Genomic DNA, 23850 nt, shown 5'->3' with positions numbered 1-23850 from the left:
GAGTTGTTTGCTCAAGTTATAAATTATGACCTTTTAAAATGTTTCACTTTCATGGGGGTTCTGTGCCCATAACACCGATTTTGAGGCAATGGGTGTGTCTACACTGTAGAATTAATGCAGTTTGACACCAGTTTAGTTACCATGGCTCAATGTTATAAGATTCGGGAGTTGCAGTTGCTTGAAGAAGGATAAATATCTTGCCAAACAGCAACTCCAATAATCTCATTGCTTTTGAGCCAAGTGGTGCCGAACTGCATTCGTTCTGGTTTAGATGCACCCGAATTGCCATGGTTTTAGTGTCTCCCTTTGTGGTTTTATGAAAGAAATCTAGCGTTTCCTGCATTGAGTTTCAAAATATAATCGGACCTTAGTTAATTAATTACCAAAACAGCCATTTCATGTAGGCATCTATGTATTGGGACCATTTATTTCCAACCTTGAAGAAGACTCGTAGTGCAAAAACATCGCTTGTTAATACATTCATATAAAAAAGCCACAGGTAACAATGGTCAGAAAGAGGAACCTCAAAGGCACACCTTGAAAAATACAGCAGAAAATATTAATATTATTCCCTGGGACTCAAATCCCTTGCTGTTTCTCTTTTAATAATACTTAACTTGGGAGAGTTTTTTCGCCCAAGGAAAGGAAACAGACAGTAGTTTTTATTTTGGTAAATAGCTCTTCTCAGAAATGCCACCTGGTACAAAGAATTACAGAAAATAATCCTTGGCTAGAAAATCAAGGCACAACTATTGCTTTGAAGGCTTGCAGTAGAGTCTCGCTTATCCAACCTTCACTTATCCAACGTTCTGTATTATCCAACGCAGTTTGCCATTTAGTAGTCAATGTTTTTGTAGTCAGATTTTCAATACATTGCAAAGTTTGGGTGCTAAATTCGTAAATACAGTAATTATTACATAACGTTATCATATATAGAACCTCTTTTTCTGTTGTAAAACATATTTTGTTGCTTAATTTGCAAAATCATTATGTAATTTGACGTTTAATAAGCTTTTCCTTAATCCTTATTATCCAGCATTTTTGCTTATCCAACATTTTGCGGATCCGCTTATGTTGGATAAGCGAGACTCTACTGTACTTCATAACTGAAATTTTGCTCCTGTTATGAATGGTAATGTAAATATCTGATATGCAGAATGTATTTTTATTCACTGGGCCAAATTTGGCACAAATACCCAATACACCCAAATTTGAATACTGGTGAGGTTCAGCGGGGATTGATTTTGTCATTTGTGAGTTGTAGTTGATGGGATTTATAGTTCACCTGCAATCAATGAGCATTCTGAACTCCACCAATGATGAAATTGAACCAAATTTTGCACACAGAACTCCCATGACTGACAGAAAATACTGGAAGGGTTTGGTGGGCATTGACCTTGTGTTTGGGAGTTGTAGTTCACCTACATCCAGCCTTCTCTGCCAAACAGATTCCCAAGACCATCAGAAATATGTTTTTTAATGGTTTTTGGCAACCCCCATGTTGAGAAACACTGCCCTAGAAGATCTACTAGAGATTTAGGGCCCATCTACATCTACACTGCCTTATAAAATCCAGATTATCTGCTCTGAACTGGATTATATGACAGTGTAGACTCAGGTGCCTTCTACACTGCCATATAATCCAGATTATCAAAGCAGATAACCCACATTAAACTGGATTATATGAGTCTACGCTGCTATATAATCCAGCTCAAAGCGGATAATCTGGATTTTATATTGCAATGTAGAAGGGCCCTCATGTAATCCAGTTCAAAGCAGATAATGTGGATGATCTAATTTCATAATCTGGATTTTATATGGCAGTGTAGAAAGACCCTCATATAATTCAGTTCAAAGCAGATAATGTAGATGATCTACTTTGATAATCTGGATTTTATATGGCAGTGTAGAAAGACCCTCATATAATTCAGTTCAAAGCAGATAATGTAGATGATCTACTTTGATAATCTGGATTTTATATGGCAGTGTAGAAAGACCCTCATATAATTAAGTTCAAAGCAGATAATGTGGATGATCTGCTTTGATAATCTGGATTATATGGCAGTGTAGAAAGCATCTGAGTCTACATTGCATATAATTCAGTTCAAAGCAGATTATGTGGATTGTCTGCTTTGATAATTTGGATTATATGGCAGTGTATAGGCATCTGTTTTATAGGGAATTTGTTAGGTCCCCCAGGGCAATTTATGTGGGAAATGTAACAGAATTTATGGAGAACTGAGCAAAGTCCTAAAAAGGCCATTTTCCACCAAACTGTGGATTCAAAAAACCATGGATATGGGTTTTGCAGTCGTGGGAATCTTACATAAATTATTTGCAACAGGATCTGACCATGAGTTGGAGCATTCTCCTAAAATCTGGGATTATAGGAGACCTTTTTGCCCCAAATATTATTTTTCAAAAAGGAGTTTTTGTAGGAAACCAGATGGGAGTCCCTTCCTTGGTTCCTAAACCCGGGAAACATAAGGACCCCCAAAGAGTTGGGCTCCAAACCCAAAGCGTGGTCCCATCAACAACGGCACGTCCTGCAAATCCAGCTGCAGGTCAAGGTTCGTGTTCAGGGTTTTTCTCCCCGATATTCAGGGGTGTAAACATTGAAAGCCATCAAAGTCACGGCTAATGAGAAGTGGGGAATTCTCCATTAAGATTTTCTTGAACCTCGGGTCTTTCTGGAGCCTTTCCGGTGCTTCTTGTTGGGGACGTTCTTCTGGGACGGTTGGCAATTAACAAGGAACCGTTTCCGGGGTTCCCGGGGAGACCCGTATGGTGACAAAAAAGGTCCAGGAGGAGGAAGAGGAGGAGGAGGAGGAAGGAAGCTTTGATGCATTTCTGTGGGGAAGCAAGAGAGAAAAGGGTCAGAAATGCAAGAAAATCTATAGGTTAAGATCTGTGTGGAAGCTGGAGTCAGATGATGTGCTTATGGTGGAACATCCCTATCATATAGAACCAGGCATGGGCCAACTTGGGCCCTCCAGGTGTTTTGGACTTCAACTCCCACCATTCCTAACAGCCGGTAGGCTGTTAGGAATGGTGGGAGTTGGAGTCCAAAACACCTGGAGGGCCCAAGTTGGCCCATGCCTGGTACAAACCCATTTATGTATGTATGTATAGCCTGGAGTTACACTTAAAAATGTACCTGTTTCAACTTACATACAAACTTACATACAAAAATGTACCTGTTTCAACTTTAGAACAAACCTACACAACCTTCCTTGGTCGTAACTTGGGAACCTGTGGACAACAAGTTAAACATGAGCCAACAATGTGATGCGGCAGCTAAAAAAACCAATGTGATTTTTTAAGAAGGCTGAGAGGAGACATGATGAAGACAACGTATCAAGAAGTGAGGGGAAGTCATAGGGAGGAGGGAGTAAGGATTTTATGACTGCCTGTATATAATAAACTCCATCCCATTTGAATCACAGTCAGGGCTCCCTATCCACTGGTTTTCCATCCACATATTTATCCATCCACGGCTTGAAATATTTTTTTAAAAATCCAAAAAGCAAACCTGGATGCTGCCATTTTATATAAGGAAGGCTATTTTACTACACCACTGAACACAATGGGATTTGAGCATCCATGGATTTTGGAATCCATGGGGTAGGGGATATAATAATAATAATAATAATAATAATAATAATAATAATAATAATAATAAAAAAATTCCCCACTGTCTTGTAACACTCTTTGAAAAATGTTTGGAAACTTTAACCAGTAGAAAGAGTTGCAGTCAGGCTGTTCATTTTAGCTGACTCCAGGGAACACACAACTCTCTCAAAGGAGCAGCCCAGCCGGCGGCTAGTTTGTTATTTCCGAGCACAATAATTCAAAATGCTATTTTCACCTATAAAGAGCTTTATCTGAACAGCCAAAGAGTCTCCTTTGGAAGATAAGAAGCAGGATAGAAATACAAATAAATAAATAAATAAATAAATAAATAAATATTATAAATAATAATAATAATAATAACAACAACATTGGGTGCCGTGCCAAAAGCTCTCAGCTGGCATTTGAAAACAACAGACATTGACAAAATTACGATCTGCCAACTGCAAAAGGCCACCCGACTGGGATCTGCATGCATCATCCAAAAATACATCACACGGTCCTAGACACTTGGGAAGTGTTCGACTTGTGATTTTGTGATACGAAATCCAGCATATCTATCTTGTTTGCTGTGTCATAATGAAATAAAATAATAATAATATGCTTGGGAAGTGTTCGACTTGTGATTTTGTGATACGAAATCCAGCATATCTATCTTGTTTGCTGTGTCATAATAAAATAAAATAATAATAATATGCTTGGGAAGTGTTCGACTTGTGATTTTGTGATACGAAATCCAGCATATCTATCTTGTTTGCTGTGTCATACAATGTCGTTGTGTCAATAATAAGAGTAATAATAATAATCAAACTCTATTATTATTATTATTATTATTATTATTATTATTATTATTATTATTATTATATTCCTGGGATCCCACAGCATCGAGCTTTCAAAGTGGCTTCAACCTGCATTATTATTTTTATTCCTGGAATTATTAATCCTGGGATAATGATGACGACGACGATGATTATTATACTGTACTCCCGCTTCCAAATCTGCTCATGTTTTGATATATTCAGAGGATGTGCTCTAATAGGAGAAGGCAATATTAACAATAACCACGTGATAGAATTTAATAAGGGTTGGAAGTGACCCTTATTAACCTAACCTAACCTCCTTCTGCTATGCAGGAACACACAATCTAAGCCCTCCTGACAGATGGCCATCCAGCCTCTATTGGAAAACTTTCCCAGAAGGTTTCACACCAGATGCCCAGGCAGCATATCACACTTTGTTTTTGCGGGACATCCTGCAGCACATTTTGCTATAGATTTTCAATGAATATCTCATCATAAAGTCTCAACCAATTCAACAGAGTTTGTGCTAGCTAAAAAAAAAAAACAAAGTTTCTGGAGTATAACAACTACAGTAGAGTCTCACTTATCCAACATTCTGGATTATCCAACGCAGTTTGCCTCCCTCTCTGATCCACAGCTTTTTCTCTAGGCAGCAAGGATCGAACTTTTTATAGATTTAATTTCCAACAATGTTACTACTGTAAATTCATTTTATGCAATTCTATCTTTATTTCTATTCAATTTGTTAGTAGCCAATGTTTTTAGTCAATGTTTTCACTACATTGCGATGTTTTGGTGCTTAATTCATAAATACAGTAATTACTACATAACGTCACCGTGTACTGAACTGCTTTTTCTGTCGATATGTTGTAAAACATGATGTTTTGGTGCTTAATTTTTTAAATCATAACCTAATTTGATGTTTAATAGGCTTTTCCTTAATCCCTTCTTATTATCCCTTCTTATTTTCGCTTATCCAAGGTTCTGCCAGCTCGTTTATGTTGGATAAGTGAGACTCTACTGTACTTTCAAAGTAAACACCGCACAATTAAACAGGAAACAAGACTTTCAAAACAGAAACTGTTTCATATGTCGTTACAGTGTTTTTCTCTATGCTTACTGGGTTGGTGTGTGTGTGTGTTTTTTTTATAGCACTTTTGACTTCCTTCATGTTTACAAGTCTCACTCAGTGCACGTTTGCCCAGTTCATTTCATGATTTTATCGCTTCGCTTTAACTTGTGTTTTACCAATGATTGTGACTTTATTTTATGTCTTTTTAATTTTCATTTGCTTGCTTTTCGGTATTTGATATTATTGTATGTTCATTTTGTATTTGTAAGCCGCCCCGAGTCCCCCTTGGGGAGATGGAGGTGGGGTATAAAAATAAAATTATTATTATTATTTTACTATGGCACAGCAAACAAGATAGATATGCTGGATTTCGTATCACAAAATCACAAGTCGAACATTTCCCAAGTGTCTAGAACTGTGTGATATATTATTATTATTATTATTATTATTACAGTAGAGTCTCACTTATCCAACACTCGCTTATCCAACGTTCTGGATTATCCAACGCATTTTTGTAGTCAATGTTTTAAAAAAATCTTGATATTTTGGTGCTAAATTCGTAAATACAGTAATTACTACATAGCATTACTGCGTATTGAACTACTTTTTCTGTCAAATTTGTTGTATAACATGATGTTTTGGTGCTTAATTTGTAAAATCATAATGTAATTTGATGTTTAATAGGCTTTTCCTTAATGTCTCCTTATTATCCAACATATTCGCTTATCCAACATTCTGCCGGCCCGTTTATGTTGGATAAGTGAGACTCTACTGTATTATTATTATTATTATTATTGTATGACACAGCAAACAAGATAGATATGCTGGGTTTCGTATCACAAAATCACAAGTCGAACACTTCCCAAGTGTCTAGGACTGTGTGATGTATTATTATTATTATTATTTTATTATTATGACACAACAAACAAGATAGATATGCTGGGTTTCGTATCACAAAATCACAAGTCGAACACTTCCCAAGTGTCTAGGACTGTGTGATGTATTATTATTATTATTATTATTATTATTATGACACAGCAAACAAGATAGATATGCTGGGTTTCGTATCACAAAATCACAAGTCGAACACTTCCCAAGTGTCCAGGACTGTGTGATGTATTATTATTATTATTATTATTATTATTATTATTATTATTATTATTATGACACAGCAAACAACATAGATATGCTGGGTTTCGTATCACAAAATCACAAGTCGAACACTTCCCAAGTGTCTAGGACTGTGTGATGTATTATTATTATTATTATTATTATTATGACACAGCAAATAACATAGATATGCTGGGTTTCGTATCATAAAATCACAAGTCGAACACTTCCCAAGTGTCTAGGACTGTGTGATGTATTATTATTGTTATTATTATTATTATTATTATTATTATTATTATTATTATTATTATGACACAGCAAACAACATAGATATGCTGGGTTTCGTATCACAAAATCAAAAGTCGAACACTTCCCAAGTGTCTAGGACTGTGTGATGTATTATTATTATTATTATTATTATTATTATTACACAGCAAACAAGATAGATATGCTGGATTTCGTATCACAAAATCACAAGTCGAACACTTCCCAAGTGTCTAGGACTGTGTGATGTATTATTATTATTATTTTATTATGACATAGCAAACAAGATAGACATGCTGGATTTCGTTTCACAAAATCACAAATCAAATACTTCCCAAGTGTCTAGGACTGTGTGATTTATTATTATTATTATTATTATTATTATTATTATTATTTTATTATGACACAGCAAACAAGATAGATATGCTGGATTTCGTTTCACAAAATCAGAAGTCGAACACTTCCCAAGTGTCTAGGACTGTGTGATGTATTTTCGGATGATGCGTGCAGATCCCAGTAGTTGTTATAATAATTATTATTATTATTATTTTCACTGCCTTATGCTTCTCACATTTCCTGCTAAACCTTTCTCCGACACCTTCCCTAGATCACGTAACCTTTTGCAAAACATGCTTTACCCTTTTCAGCAAGAACCCACCTGCCATGTTGGGTGGTCCTCTCTGTGGGTCTCCATAGCCTTCTGGGCACCAACCATTTGGCGGGATGTAATTCTCTAATTGGGGCAGAGGTCTGCGATGGGGCAAGTGATCGCGTTCATAATCCCCCAGGTTCTCTTCGTGGAAGCCAACATCCTCCTGGAAGCTGGGGTCATTGCCGGGTCTGAGTTGTCCGGGGTGTTGCAAGAGGTGTCCGTTCCGGCACGGAGGCTCGCTCAGGAATCTGTAAAAGAAGTTCCCGTTGAGCGGGAAGCCGGAGTCATTGCCGGGACTGGGCCAACTGCAACGGGGTTGTGGATCATAATGCTGCTCTCCCGTGAAGGCATAGCTGTTATTGTGGTGGAAACCATCATGAGGATGACGTTGATGACCCTGAAGATAAGGACGATCTCCATCAAACCCATGACCGTAGCTGTCGTTGTGTCCTAAACTGGAGCCGTTGCCAGAACTGTGCCACTCAGGATGCCGTTGAGGACCCGGCCCTTCTGCAAATTGATGGCCGTAGCTTCCATTGAGGCTGGAACCGGAGCCATTGCCAAAATTGGTCCAATTGGGATGGCGTTGAGGACCCTGCGGGCATGGATGCTCTTCCAAAAACTCATGGCCGTAGCTGTCGTTGTGTCCTAAACTGGAGCCGTTGCCAGAACTGTGCCACTCAGGATGCCGTTGAAGACCCGGCCCTTCTGCAAATTGATGGCCGTAGCTTCCATTGAGGCTGGAACCGGAGCCATTGCCAAAATTGGTCCAATTGGGATGGCGTTGAGGACCCTGCGGGCATGGATGCTCTTCCAAAAACTCATGGCCGTAGCTGCTGTTGTGGCCGAAACCAGAGTCATCGCCAAGACTGTTCCAGTTGGGGTGGGCCTGATTTCCTTGCCAACCTGCTACAAGCCCATTATTGTAGTTGCCATTCCGTTGGAAATTGGGATTGTTGCCAGGGTTGGGCCAGTCAAATTGACTCTGCGGCTCCTGTCGGTATCCAGTGTTTGCATATTGGTCTTCCTGACCGGGACACCACTGTCCATAGCCATTCACAGACCCATTACTGTAGTTCATAGTATCCGGGTGGAAGTGGCCACGGTTGCCACGATGGACCGGAGCAGGAGGATAGCCCTTGGGCGTAGAGGTCAAGATCTTCTGCCTGGGAGCGTTCACGCTGTCCATATTCCTCTCCGGCCCTGTTCAATGTCAGGACAAGAAAAAAAGAAAATTGGAAATGCAGCCAAATAAGTGGGACTTTTTCAACCATTTGTGGCTGACCTGTCCAAAGGCAAAGGAATGTTTTATTCTTGTTTTACATTGTATTACTGTTTTTATCTTTTATATTGGGAACTGTATTTACATTGTTGTTTATTTCGTCAAATGTTGTGCGGGCCTTTGCCCCATGTAAGCCGCCCCGAGTCTCCATGGGAAGATGGTGGCGGGGTATAAATAAAGCTTTATTTATTTATTTATTTATTTATTTATTTATTTATTTATTTATTTATTCTGGATAAAAATATATAGAGACATGGAAGAGTAAAATCCCACAGAAACCAGAATTTTTCTTATTGGGACTGATTAGACATACAAATCATTAAACTGTAATAATCTGGCCTGCATAAATAGGAATCTAGTGCCTAGATCCAGGGAAGTCAAGTGACCATATCATATTCCGCCTTGGTCAGACCACACCTGAAATTACATTGTGTGCAATTCTAAACACACAGTGTTGCTTTGATATTATTACTGTTGTGTAAACCTTTGTTTTAACTTCTGTTTTATCATCTTCTTGTGTTTTAAACTGTGTATATTGTTAATGTATTTGCACTGTTACTTTTGCACTGTTAATGTATTTGCACTGTTACAGTACATTGTGAGCCACCCCGAGTCCCCAAGGGGAGATGGTGGTGGGGTATAAATAAATAAATTATTATTATTATTATTATTATTATTATTATTATTATTATTATTATTATTATTGTTGTTGCGATTGAAGGGAGATGTTGACTCTGAGCTGGAATGTGTCCAGAGGAGGGTGATTAAAAGGATCAAGGGTCTGGAGAACAAGCCCTATGAGGAGCAGCTGAAAGAGCTGGGCATGTTTAGCCTGCAGAAGAGAAGGCTGAGAGGAGACATGATGGCCATGTACAAATATGTGAGGGGAAGTCATAGGGAGGAGGGAACAAGCTTGTTTTCTGCTGCCCTGGAGACTAGGACGCGGAATAATAGCTTCAAACTACAGGAAAGGAGATTCCACCTGAACATTAAGAAGAACTTCCTCACTGTGAGAGCTGTTCAGCAGTGGAACTCTCTGCCTTGGAGTGTGGTGGAGGCTCCTTATTTGGAGGCCGGATGGCCATCTGTCAGGGATGCTTTGAATACGCTTTTCCTGCTTCTTGCCAGGGGGTTGGACTGGATGGTCCATAAGGTCTCTTCCAACTCTAGGAGTCTGTGATTCTGGACTATAAGCAGAGCTGTTCAACAGTGGAACTCCCTGCCTTGGAAATGTTTAAACAGAGGCTGGTTGTATTGCACCAAATTGCTATGTGTGTGTGTGTAAAGAAATCCTTGCAAAGTTGCCTGCAAAAAGATCTCTGCAAAAGGGAGCTCTTTTGCAGAGGCAAGCCATACCTCAAACAATGTATCGGTTTGATGGCAGATGGCTGGGTTTGTCAGTTGGGAATCTGGGCTTGCAGGGAGAGCACAGAAAAGACAGGCTCTCTAGCTACAGTCAAGTAGCTGTTTTGAATATGCTATGCTGGGTATATAGAATGCTTATTGATTAGTTATTGATCCTATGCAACTACAAGGACATTGTACGATTGCTGAACTTTTTTTATCTAACTTCAACTCAACAAGTTAAGTTTCTTTGTTCTTTCAATTCCTCTGCCTGGTCTGAGTCTTTTGCACATGGTGTTAACTGGACACTGCTGGTTCCGCTATACACAGCTGCTAACAGGATGGCCATCTGTCAAGGATGCTTTGATAGTGCTCTTCCTGAATGGCCCATGTGGTCTCCTCCAACTCTATTATTCTATGATTTTATGATGCGGAGAATCTTTTATCGTTGCTCTTTCCACCCATTTGCCCGTCACCCTCCATCCACTCACCGGGTTGAGGTCTCCGCCTCTCCAGTTGGACCCCCCAGGCTCCGGCCATGTGGGTCAGCAGCAATTTTGTCACGCAACGGTGGACCCAGCTGCTCCAATGGACCCCGTCGCTGTGGTGGTGGTCCTCAAGGAACCGGACAGCGTAGTGAAGGTCCAGGACGTCAAAGCGGTAGCAAAGGGCCAGGCTGGCGCTGTAGAAGTTGGCCTCAATCACATCCCTCGGCGTCGATTGTTTTGAATCCTATGGATAAGGAAACAGAAGTGATAAGAGCTTCAGGTTCTACAATTCCCTAGAGTTGGAGGAGACTCCAAAGGCCATCTAGTCCAACCCCATTCTGCCAGCTAGCAAGGCACAATCAAAGCACTCCTGACAGATGACCATCCAGCCACCGCTTAAAAAAGACACCAGAGAAGGAGATTCCAAGGCAGTAGCATATTTCACTGCTGAATGGCTCTTATAACACTATGCAGCATGACTTCCCACCAAAACATAAAAGCTTCATCCTGCACATTATTATTATTATAATATTGATAATTAAATTAATGATAATAATATTGATATTAATAATATTCAACATGACTTCCCACTACAAGAAAAAAGCTTCATCCTATATATTATTATTATATCAATAATTAAATTAATAATAATATTGATATTACAGTAGAGTCTCACTTATCCAACATTCTGGATTAGCCAACGCATTTTTGTAGTCAATGTTTTTAAAAAAATCTTGATATTTTGGTGCTAAATTCGTAAATACAGTAATTACTACATAGCATTACTGCGTATTGAACTACTTTTTCTGCCAAATTTGTTGTCTAACATGATGTTTTGGTGCTTAATTTGTAAAATCATAATGTAATTTGATGTTTAATAGGCTTTTCCTTAATGTCTCCTTATTATCCAACATATTCGCTTATCCAACATTCTGCCGGCCCGTTTATGTTGGATAAGTGATACTCTACTGTATTGATATTAATATGCAACATAACTTCCCACTACAAGATAAAAGCTTCATCCTGCACATTATTATTATATTGATAATTAAATTAATAATAATAATATTAATAATATGCAACAAGACTTCCCACTACAACATAAAAGCTTCATCCTGCACATTATTATAATATTAATAATTAAATTAATGATAATATTGATATTAATAATATGTAACATGACTTCCCACTATAAGAAAAAAGCTTCATCCTATATATTATTATTATATCGATAATTAAATTAATAATAATATTGATATTAATAATATGCAACATGACTTCCCACTACAAGATAAAAGCTTCATCCTACATATTATTATTATTATTATATTGATAATTAAATTAATGATCATAATATTGATATTAATATGCAACATGACTTCCCACTACAAGATAAGTTTCATCCTGCACATTATTATTATATCAATAATTAAATTAATGATAATAATATTGATGTTAATAATATGCAGCATGACTTCCCACTACAAGATAAAAGCTTCATCCTACATATTATTATTATTATTATTATTATCGATAATTAAATTAATGATAATAATATTGATATTAATATGCAACATGACTTCCCACTACAAGATAAAAGCTTCATCCTGCACATTATTATTATTATATCAATAATTAAATTAATGATAATAATATTGATATTAATAATATGCAACATGACTTCCCACTACAAGATAAAAGCTTCATCCTGCACATTATTATTATTATATTGAGAATTAAATTAATGATGATAATATTGATATTAATAACAATACTGATGATTCACTATGTAATACTATTTTTGTTCCTGGGTTATAAATGTCATTGGATGACAATAATATGCAAAGCCCTCCTGCAAAAAGCAAATAATATGGATGAAAATAGTTATTAATAGGAGCAATAACAATAATGATAATATTAATGATAACAGGAATATTGATTATTACACTATGTAACACATGTTTTGTTCCTGGGTTATAAAGGTAATTTCCTAATTGATTCTATCATTAAAACATGGGAAAAGTTGATTAAACTGCAAAATCTTTGTTTTTGCAGGAGGGACATCCTGCTATAGCATATTATAAATTGGGTTATTTTTATATTTGTGTATGATGTTTAGTTGAGTAAGTATTGTATTTGTATTGGTTTCAAACTTTGTATGCTGCTTTGAGTCCCACCCATGGAAGAAAAGCGGGATAGAAATGAATGAATAAATAAATAAATAAATAATTTAGAGTCTCAACCAATTCAACCTAATTTGTAGCAGTCATAAAAACAACAAATTTTCTGGAGTATAACAACTATTTTTTAAAGTAATGGCCACATATTTAAAAGTTTCAAACCAGGGTCAGGAAAAAAATTCAGAATTTTGTTGTTTTTCTGAATGTTTAGGTAGAAATCTCTTCTGCATTTCGAATCATTTTCTCCATTATGTTCCAGTTGTGGTGACAGCAGAAAACAAGCTTGCCCCTTTCCTCAATGTGAAATCTTTGTTGGGGGTTTAATTTCAAAAAGGAAAAAAAATAATCCAAAATAGTAAAGCAGCAACAACAGCCATTGAAGCAGATCGGCTGACCAGGAGCTTCTAAGGCCAGCAGTAGAGCAGCTCAGCTTCAACAATTCAGGAGCAGAGTCAAGTTTAAAAAGTATAAAGAACTACATATTTAGATAGGAAAGTTAACTGGTCCTAGCTATCTAACTAGGTAACTCACAGCAGACATCTTGTCTCTCCATGCTCACAGGAACAAAATGTAGGACTCAGTGCTTGCCATGTGCTCAGAAAAAGATATGTGACAGGAGGAGGGAACAGCGTGATAATCAGACAGAGAGGCCAATGGGAGGAGGGCTTTCCCTGCCAACTAACCCATCCGTCTCTCTAAGTCCTTGATGAGGACTACAACCTTGTGCAGGATGTGGCTGAGTTTGAACAATCTTTCCAAATGTTAAAATGTGGCTCTCATGCCCCATCTCAGCCTCTATTCTCTACATCATACACAAACTCCAAGCAGCTCCCAAAGCACCTCCGCACAGGTTTAGCTTCCACACCTTGGACCACGTGGGTCCCTTATCTCTGGGCATCTTTCCATCTTGTCCACCTCCTTCTTGAATTTTGGTGCCCAGGGAAAAAGATCTGACAAAAGCAGAAGAGCGTGGGCTCCTTTATATGCACAGAACCTGAACATTGATGATGAAAGGGGATTTGGGTTTATGCAGGCTGACCAAAGCAATGCTGAAGAGCGAAATCTCGAAGGCTCTGATGCTGGAAATGTTGAAGGTTCTGACTCTGAATTGTCTGAGAGGCCGCAGGGTAGCAAGGAAACAGAAACTAATGATAAGGGTGACCTTTCACAGGATTTAGAACATTAACAAGTTCCAGGTGTTTCTGGCAGCGAGTCAAAGGAATCTTCCTTAGATAGAGATACAAGGTTAAAGTTAAAGGTTCATTGCCCCAGACGTTCCCTTAGAATAGCTGACAAACGTGTGGGAATTCAAGGGCAGAGAAATGCTTTCTTGGCTTGTAAACATGGGTAAATACAGGAGAAACAGAGAGAGATTTCAAATGAAGCAACGTTGATTTTTGGAAGCACATCTCCTGCCTTGTCTAAGCTTATGGAAAAGGATTCTCGTTCATGCCTAGAAACTGTTTTGGATTTTACTCTGAAGTACATGGTGCCTTATTTTTCAGGATTAATTTCCTATATCAGAGACTTGGATTTATACTCTGCCAATTGCTTTTATCTCTGGTTTATAGCCGTTTTTGACTGACTGCCTTTGCATTTGAAATATTGCTTTTTATTGACTGCCATTGCATTTGGATGTTTGCTTTCTTTACTGCTTTTTATTCAGACTTTACGATTTTTTATCAATAAACTGTTTAAACCTAGTCTGCTGTGGTGGAGTGTGTGTAAAGAGCAAGGTGAACCAACGCTGAGGTGCAACAAACATCCTCAAGACTTTTGCTCATAAAACAAAAGTCTGTGCACATCGAATCATCAGGAACCCAAAGGCTGTAAAGCTCAGGGTTGTTGTGTGTTTTCGGGGCTGTATGGCTATATTCCAGAAGTATTCTGTCGTGATGTTTCACCCACATCTACGACAGGCATACTTAGAGGGCGAAACGTCAGGAGAGAATGCTTCTGGAACATGGCCATACAGCCCCGAAAACACACAACAACCCTGTGATTCCGGCCATGAAAGCCTTCGACAACACAATGTATGCTCAACTTGTCCTCCTGAATTCAGAAAGCTCTCCATCCCCAACTGAGCTCCCAAGAGGAAGAAAGGAGGAAAAGCAATGCATGGAAAGAAAACACCCATAAATCTTGTACTAAAAGAGTTTGCCTCCCCCAATTCTTCTAATATTTGAGATCTTTAGTACCCAGGAATCAAAGATTTGTCTCTTTTGTAATAAGTCTACAATACTTAAGAGAGTCGCCGACCAGCCAGCAAAGCTCGGACCCTTTCTTACTTGGAAGATGGGCCCGTGGGCGTTCCTAATGGGCATCGCTGTGTTCCAGATGATGAGGCAGCCGGGAGGCAAGATGTCACTCAGCCGCTCAAAGAGCTTTCCCAGGTTCTGCCGGTATTCTAGGAGGGCCTTCCGGATAGGATCAGCAGCAGCACGGTCATGGTATCTGTAGGGAAAGAAGAAGGTGGAAAAGGTTAGATAGAAATGGCTGTTGCACCTCTTGGCTACGTAGGCACCTCAAAACCACACTGGAGCCCCAGAATATAAGCAAACAAGTTGTTTATTGAAGGTTATATGCAAGCAAAAGCAAAATAAAGTTCAGAGTCAATAAAACAGCTTCAAATCCACAAAAGCAAGGTACATACTTGAAATTCAGGAAGCAAGTCTATAAAAGTCACTCAAAGAGCACAGTCCAAAACTGGATATCAAAGTAAGTCCCAAGACATATCAAGAATAGTCCAAACAGGATTATTTCCAAGGCATGAATCAAGGATAACCACAAGAAAACAAGACTAGAGTGCAGGATTAGCTCCAAGATAGGTATAAAATCAATGATGAAACACAAGGCAAGGGTCTTGACAGGAATAAAAACCAAACAGCAAAATCACAGGAATGTCCAACTGGATTCACAGGCCAAAGCAAGGCTGTAACTTGCAACAAGATACATGGCTGCAGGAATGCACGGGAACACAGAGCAAAGATCCTTCTTTCTTGAATAAGCAAAGTTACCTCCACTGGTTGTGGGAAAAAAAGCAAAGCATTTTAAGGGAAATCCAAGGTCTTTCTTCCATGAGAAAATTGCTCATTAGATTGCTTCAAAAGCAAACTCCTGCTTCTTTGCAAACATTCTTGTTCCCTCCTTTGGTGAGTTATTGCTGCCTTCCTGTCAAACCCATTATCCTCCTCCAAACTAGAATGTCCAACTGACACCTGGAGATCTGACTTTGACTGCAGGGAGGAACGTGGTTCACAATGCCTGCTTGCAACCATTCGGACTCTAGACCCAGAATCCACTGGGACAAACTCTGGCTGCTTCTCAGGCCCAAACCCAGAATCCTCTGACAAAGTAGGTGCAGGAACAATCACTGGCTGAATGGGCCCAATCCCAGGTTCCCGATGGGCTACAACAATGGCAAAGCATAGAAAAAAATGCTGTTTGATGAACATGTGGAATATTGATAGCACCTGGGTAATGACTGTGAATGTTATGGTGCAATATCTAAGAGAAAGTACAGTAGAGTCTCACTTATCCAACACTTGCTTATCCAACGTTCTGGATTATCCAACGCATTTTTGTAGTCACATGTTTTCAATATATTGTGATATTTTGGTGCTAAATTCATAAATACAGTAATTACTACATAGCATTACTGCGTATTGAACTACTTTTTCTGCCAAATTTGTTGTCTAACATGATGTTTTGGTGCTTCATTTGTAAAATCATAACCTAATTTGATGTTTAACAGGCTTTTCCTTAATTCCTCCTTATTATCCAACATATTCGCTTATCCAACGTTCTGCCGGCCCGTTTATGTTGGATAAGTGAGACTCTACTGTAGTAATGGCTTAGTTGCAACCATATGAGGTGTATTGCAAAGGGGTTGCACCAGAGTCCCTTACTGATGAACTATCAGCAGGTGGCTATAAAAGGGGGATGAAAAAAATCCATCTTTTTCTCTCCTGTATAACTCAGTGTGAGTATCTGCCTATGCTGTATATGACTATATGATGATTCTGATTGTTTGCAAGTACAAGGATAGTATATATAACAACTGAGAAGATGCAAGCCAGATATTTTGGATGAAAACCTGAATCTGTGAGTTTACTAGGCAATGTGTAAATAAAGTCAGATGCTGGCAGTTGAAGCATGTTTTTGCTGTGAAAGGGTTCTGCTGAATTTTGCTTGCTTCTGGGACACTTGGTATCCATCTTGCAACCATTCAGGGAGGTTGTGCTTTATTTATTTATTTATTTACAGTATGTATATTCCGCCCTTCTCACCCCGAAGGGGACTCAGGGCGGATTACAATGAACACATATATGGCAAACATTCAGTGCCAACAGACAAACAACATTCAGTTTTAGACAGACACAGAGGCATTTTTAACATCTTTCCAGCTTCACGATTCCGGCCACAGGGGGAGCTGTTGCTTCACCGTCCATTGGTGGCTGTTCTTCCTCATTCTTTTCCTCGTGAGCAGTTTTATGGTGTGTAGATTAGTTAAATTAACCTCCCGCATAAAGCGTACCTAAATTTTCCCTACTTGACAGATGCAACTGTCTTTCGGGGCTGCTAGGTCAACAGCAAGCCGGGGCTATTTTTGGAAACAATAAATCATTTCACGTACCATTCTGGAGTTTGTGTTTCTCACAAAGAAGCTGGCAAAATGTGGGCTAGACAATGCTCCTGTGAGATGGATTGCTAAATGGTTTAGTGGCCGAACCCAAAGGGTGCTTCTCTCCAATGGGTCCTCTTCTTCATCCTGGAAAGAAGTGACCATTCCTGGGCCTTTCGGGGCTATTCGACCTCTTTATCCCTCATTTGGATGATGGAATAGATGCTAATCTGGTCAATTTTGCAGATGGGACCAAACTGGGAGGGATGGCTAATGCCTCAGAGGACAGATGGATTTCTATGGGTAGAATTGTATGGCAATTAAAGTGATGTCAAGATGCATGAGCTCCCTCTGTCAGCTTCAGCTCCCCATGTGGATGGTAAAACATCAAAACATCCAGGCAACGTCCCCCGGGCAACATCCTTGCAGATGGCCAATTCTCTCACACCAGAAATAACTTGCAGTTTCTCAAGTCTCTCCTGACACAAAAAAATTCATTCTATAGCATAGATTCACCCAAGGATGCCAAATGGAAATGCGCATTACATTTAATGGCACACTAAATTAGAGTAAATATGGCATATCCCTCTCGCTCAGTATCCCGCTATCCTTACTTGTTGAGGTCCCAGAGGCAGGAATTCATGATGAGGACGTCCGGAACCAGCCCCACCTTGAAGTCATTCAAGATGCTCTCCATGTAATTCGAAAAGACCCGAGTGATGAAGTAGAAGCGCACCAGGTGGTGCTCGGTCCGATACTGGCGCACCTCGCAGAAAGTGTCCTTGTTGTGCAGCCCTTTAAATTCCACCCGCCGGTCGTTGGCAAAGGACTCCTCGCCCTGCAAGGAGAGTCAGCGTCACTCACAAACGGAATGAACCTGAGACGTCTGCCAGAAACAACACAGACATGAGACTTTCTCAGAGAGACCCCCAAAGGCCATCCAATCCAACCCCCTTCTGCCAGGCAGGAAAAGTACAATCAAAGCACCTCTGACAGATGGCCATCCAGCCTCTGCTTAAAAGCCTCCAAAAAAGGAGCTTCCACTGGTCTCCCACATAAATCTTTCCCACTCTTCTGTCCTGTTTTGTCTTTCAAGAACAGCCTTAAAACATTGTGGTAAGTAAATGAAAACTGCTTTACTTCAGCAAAACATAAAGTACAGCAGACTCAGTGGAATAATGCAGAAGGAAGCAAGGAAGTCTTAGGGTAAACACAGTTCTTAGTCTCTGTTGAATTCCCAAATCAAATAGTAGTCTTACTTCAGACAAAGAAACAGCAATAAATCCTTAGGAGCAGTTTCCCAGATGCAGACTCGAAGCAGGTACAAGGGGAGTGAAGAGTCAGTTTGTTACCAGCAAGAGCTGGCTGCACCTGCTTCTGCTTTATAGCCCTGAGTCCCCTCACAGCTACTAGGGCAGTTCCTAATTACTCAGCTGCATTTCTGGAAGCTATTCTAGCTGAATGACATCTCTGCTCTGTTTCCTTTCGCCTTTCCTGAAATGTGGGTGCTTGCAAAATCTCCTCCTCAGATTCCAACTCACCCTCAGATTCATGAACACTTTCCTGCTCCCCTTCCTCTTCTGAAGAAGAGGAATCCCTAACATCTTCTTTCTTTGCTTTCTCTTCCTTCCCTTCTTTTTCTTTCTTCCCTCTCTTGTGCCTTCCTTCTTCCCTTCCTTCCTTCCTTTTCTTCCTCTCCTCATACCTTTTCCCCTTTCCTTTCCTCCTGCTTCTCATTCCCTCCCTACTCTCTTCTTTCCTTTCACTCATTTTAAATCTTTCCTTCCTTCCTTTCTTCCCCTTGTACATATGAGTGTGTGAGCTGGAAGGCTGGAGAAAGAAGAAAAGCAAATGGAAAAACTGAAGACATGATGGCATGGAGACTTTTTGGCAATCGAAGCGGGGAACAGTTGATTCTTAAAATTAACTCTGCAACATGATGGATTGGAGACAGCAGAAGATACCTCCTTACTGGTACAAACAAAATGATGGATTAAGTTGGGAACAACAACTGATACCTCACAATAGGTGCAATACGGCGTACCTAGTGCCAAGGTAGGGGAGGAACTGTCTGCTACTGTTACGGACTAAGAACCGAAAGGAATGTGGAAAAAATCGGACAGAAACCATGGACTGAGATACACCTGAAAATGATATAATTTTTTTTTCATGTCAGGAGCAACCAGAGTTGCTTCTGGAGTGAGAGAATTGGCCATCTACAAGGACATTGCCCAGGGGACGCCCGGATGTTTTTGATGTTTTTACCATCCTTGTGGGAGGCTTCTCTCATGTCCCCGCATGGACCTGGAGCTGATAGAGGGAGCTCATCCACGCTCTCCCCAGGTGGGATTCGAACCTGGCAGCCTTCAGGTCAGCAACCCAACCTTCAAGTCACAAGGCTTTTATCCCCTAGGCCACTAGAGGCTCCAATGATATAAATAGGGGGACCTTTCAGGGACAATTTCACCCTAGATGTTCTTTTTTTCCTCCAGAATGAACATCCCATCTATGATCCCAGGGTTCCCTAATTTGCATGACCCCGCCCACTGCCTCTCCCTTAACCCTTTCCTATGGCACACAGTTAACAGAGGAATTGATCAGCAACTGAACAAGAGGTTTGGGGAGAATTCATCATGATTTACAGGAGTTGTACTTGACCTACACACAGAGACCACTGTGAACCCAACCAACAATGGACTGGGACCAAACTTGCCATGGATAATGGGACTTGCAGTACCTTCACTGATACTGTGAACCCCACCAACAATGGACTGGGACCAAACTTGCCATGGACAATGGCACTTGCAGTACTTTCACTGATACTGTGAACCCCACCAACAATGGACTGGGACCAAACTTGCCATGGATAATGGCACTTGCAGTACTTTCACTGATACTGTGAACCCCACCAACAATGGACTGGGACCAAACTTGCCATGGATAATGGCACTTGCAGTACTTTCACTGATACTGTGAACCCCACCAACAATGGACTGGGACCAAACTTGCCATGGATAATGGCACTTGCAGTACTTTCACTGATACTGTGAACCCCACCAACAATGGACTGGGACCAAACTTGCCATGGATAATGGCACTTGCAGTACTTTCACTGATACTGTGAACCCCACCAACAATGGACTGGGACCAAACTTGCCATGGATAATGGCACTTGCAGTACTTTCACTGATACTGTGAACCCCACCAACAATGGACTGGGACCAAACTTGCCATGGATAATGGCACTTGCAGTACTTTCACTGATACTGTGAACCCCACCAACAATGGATCTGGACCAAACTTGCCATGGATAATGGGACTTGCAGTACTTTCACTGATACTGTGAACCCCACCAACAATGGATCTGGACCAAACTTGCCATGGATAATGGGACTTGCAGTACTTTCACTGATACTGTGAACCCAACCAACAATGGATCTGGACCAAACTTGCCATGGATAATAGGACTTGCAGTACTTTCACTGATACTGTGAACCCCACCAACAATGGACTGGGACCAAACTTGCCATGGATAATGGGACTTGCAGTACTTTCACTGATACTGTGAACCCCACCAACAATGGACTGGGACCAAACTTGGCGCAGAGAAGCTGCATGATCCACTGAACATACTACAGGGGTTGGTGGGAATGGACTTTGATTTTGAGAGTTGTAGTTCATCTGCATCCACAAAGCACTGTACCTAGCTGACGTCAGATCTGGACCAAACTTGGCACACAGACCCAGCATGGTCAACTGTGCATATGAAGGGGTCACTGAACCAGAGTGACTCCATTTTAGAATGTATGAAATCTGCTTGAAACCAGAGATCAGTCTCTCTTCTAGGAATAAAGATAAAAATTGCAACTTGCTGTCTTGTGACAAGATAGCATGTGTCCTGTATGTTTAGCAAGAATGTGGTTAGCCGCTTCTGAGAAATGTATGAAATACATGTACCTTTGCCTAACCTGTTGAAATGTTCTACAGTTCGTGGTGAGCTACATCCTGAAGTTGTGTACAGGTCAGGATGTGCCTGCCCACCACCACAAACTGGGCTGGTGGTTTTTCCAGTAAACCCAGTCCAGAATGAGGAACTAGAAATGTGATAAACAAGTAGGGTATATAAGACCCCAAGCAGATTCGTTCGGGGCAGACAATTTTTGCCAGCTTCACCGCCGTGTCGCTGCTGTCTGTCGGTAGCTACCTAAAATAAAGGTGTTTGTCCTCAACTTTATTGGTCTCCGAGTGGTGCTCATAGCGGCTTGGCAAACCCGGGGTTTCATGTGATTGGGGTACTCCCAAATCACCCCTTTCACATACAGGCCTGCTTTGGGGGTGATTGATTTCAGGTCTGGGAGTTGTAGTTCACCCTTATCCACAGAGCCCTGGACCCAGCTGACGACGGTTCTGTACCAAACTTGGCACACAGACCCAACATGGCCAACTACGAATACTGGCAGGGTTTGTGGACGATTGCCCTGGGAATCTGGGAGTTGTAGTTCACCCTTATCCAGACAGCACTGAACCCAGCCAACGACAGATCTGGACCAGACTTCAGTGATATGACCTAACATCCCAAAACAAACAATGCCTTCTTCTCATAACCCAGGCACCACCAGGTCCCCAAGCTAGTGCTTGCTTAGGATGTACAACATTGACTACAAAAATGCGTTGGATAATCCAGAACGTTGGATAAGCGAGACTCTACTGTACTTGATTTCCAACACTGCTTTCACCAATTCAAGGGAGGAAAACAAAGCCAGCCCACCTTCCCCTGCAGCTGTGGAAGCATGAGCGTCTCTTCTGTCTGCAAGAACTTGATGAAATCCTTATAAATCGTTCGGTAATCTAGAAAAGAGAAGAAAGAAAGAAAGAAAGAAAGAAGAATAAGGACAAGTAGGAATGCAGTAAGAGACACCCCTGCTAATAGGGAAAGCAACAAGAGAACCATCACATTGATTGTTTCTGTGGCTTGGAAAAAAAATGTCCTGTATTAAGGACTACAAATCTCAGAATCCCCCACCCAAGGCAGTCAATGGCAATACTGGGGGATTCTGGGCATTATAGTGTCTATCTTCTGGTTAAATCAGGGGCTGTTGGGAACCAAGCGTGAGGAACAATGGGATCTGCAATCAGCCACATTGGCAGAACACCAAATTGGCAAGAGCTGTATTTTTTAATACTGTTAGTATTTAATTCGATTTTAACCTTTATATGTTTTGGGGGTTTTTTCCATTGTATATAGGTTTTACTGTAAGACACTATGAGTTTTTTTTTGGAGTGAAAAAGCGGAGTAATAATAATAACAATAGCAATAGGACCAGAACCATTGTGAGTAGTCAACCTAGGGAACTCACTGTAATGAGATGATTTCATGATGATGATGATGATGATGATGATGATAATAATAATAATAGGAGGACTAAGCCATTGTGAATAGTCAACCTAGGGAACTCACTGCAATGCAATGATTTCATGATGACGATGATAATAATAGAAGGACTGAGCCATTGTGAGTAGTCAACTTTGAGAACTCACTGCTACATGATTTCATAATAATGATAATGATAATAATAGGATTGAGCCACTGTGAGTAGTCAACTTTGAGAACTCACTGCTACAAGGTGATTTCATGACAATGATAATGATAATAATAATAATAATAGGACTGAGCCATTGTGAGTAGTTAACCTAGGGAACTCACTGCTGCAAGATGATTTCATAGTAATAATAATAATAAGAATAATAATAGGATTGAGCCATTGTGAGTAGTTAACCTAGGGAACTCACTGCCACAAGATTTCGTAGTAGTAGTAGTAGTAATAATAGTAGTTGTAATGACAATAATAACAACAACAACAACAACAATAGGACTGGGCTATTGTGAGTAGTTTACTTATGGAACTACTGCTACAAAATGATTTAATAATAATAATAGGATTGAGCCATTGTGAGTAGTTAACGTAAGGAACTCACTGCTGCAAGATGATTTCATAGTAATAATAATAGGATTGAGCCAATGTGGGTAGTTAACCTTGGGAACTCACTGCCACAAAATTTCCTAGTAGTAGTAGTAGTAGTAATAATAATAATAATAATAATAATAATAGGACTGGGCTATTGTGAATAGTTTATTTATGGAACTACTGCTAGAAAATGATTTCATAATAATAATGATAACAATAATAATAGGATTGAGCCATGGTTAGAAATTAACCTATGGAACCCACTGCTAAAAGATGATGATGTCACCATCATAATCATCACCACTATAACAGGAGTAGTTAACCCATGGAACTCACTGCCACAAGATGATATAATAATAATAATAATAATAATAGGACTGAGTCACTGTGAGTAGTTAACCCATGGAACTCACTGCCACAAGATGATATAATAATAAT

The 23850-nt window shown here is 40.0% G+C and overlaps 1 protein-coding gene across 3 annotated transcripts in view; it reads right to left on the bottom strand.

The window, feature by feature from the left end:
- Window positions 1-394: 394 nt before the first annotated feature.
- Window positions 395-23850, bottom strand: part of LOC100563893 (uncharacterized) — a 50493-nt gene continuing 27037 nt past the window's right edge. For all 3 annotated transcript variants that reach the window (XM_008123180.3, XM_008123181.3, XM_062981468.1), the window contains 6 exons: window positions 22215-22294; window positions 18061-18284; window positions 15111-15276; window positions 10646-10886; window positions 7535-8731; window positions 395-2850 (listed from right to left, as the gene is read on the bottom strand). In XM_008123180.3, the coding sequence (XP_008121387.2) occupies window positions 2663-2850; window positions 7535-8731; window positions 10646-10886; window positions 15111-15276; window positions 18061-18284; window positions 22215-22294 (2096 nt within the window). In that variant the 3' untranslated portion in view covers window positions 395-2662. The remainder of the gene's footprint in view (window positions 2851-7534; window positions 8732-10645; window positions 10887-15110; window positions 15277-18060; window positions 18285-22214; window positions 22295-23850) is intronic.

The sequence above is a fragment of the Anolis carolinensis genome, chromosome 5 (genome assembly GCF_035594765.1).
Source record: "Anolis carolinensis isolate JA03-04 chromosome 5, rAnoCar3.1.pri, whole genome shotgun sequence".
Classification (NCBI taxonomy): domain Eukaryota; kingdom Metazoa; phylum Chordata; class Lepidosauria; order Squamata; family Dactyloidae; genus Anolis; species Anolis carolinensis.
The sequence above is the reverse complement of the archived record's forward strand: the minus strand, read 5'-3'. Positions and strand labels throughout refer to the sequence as shown.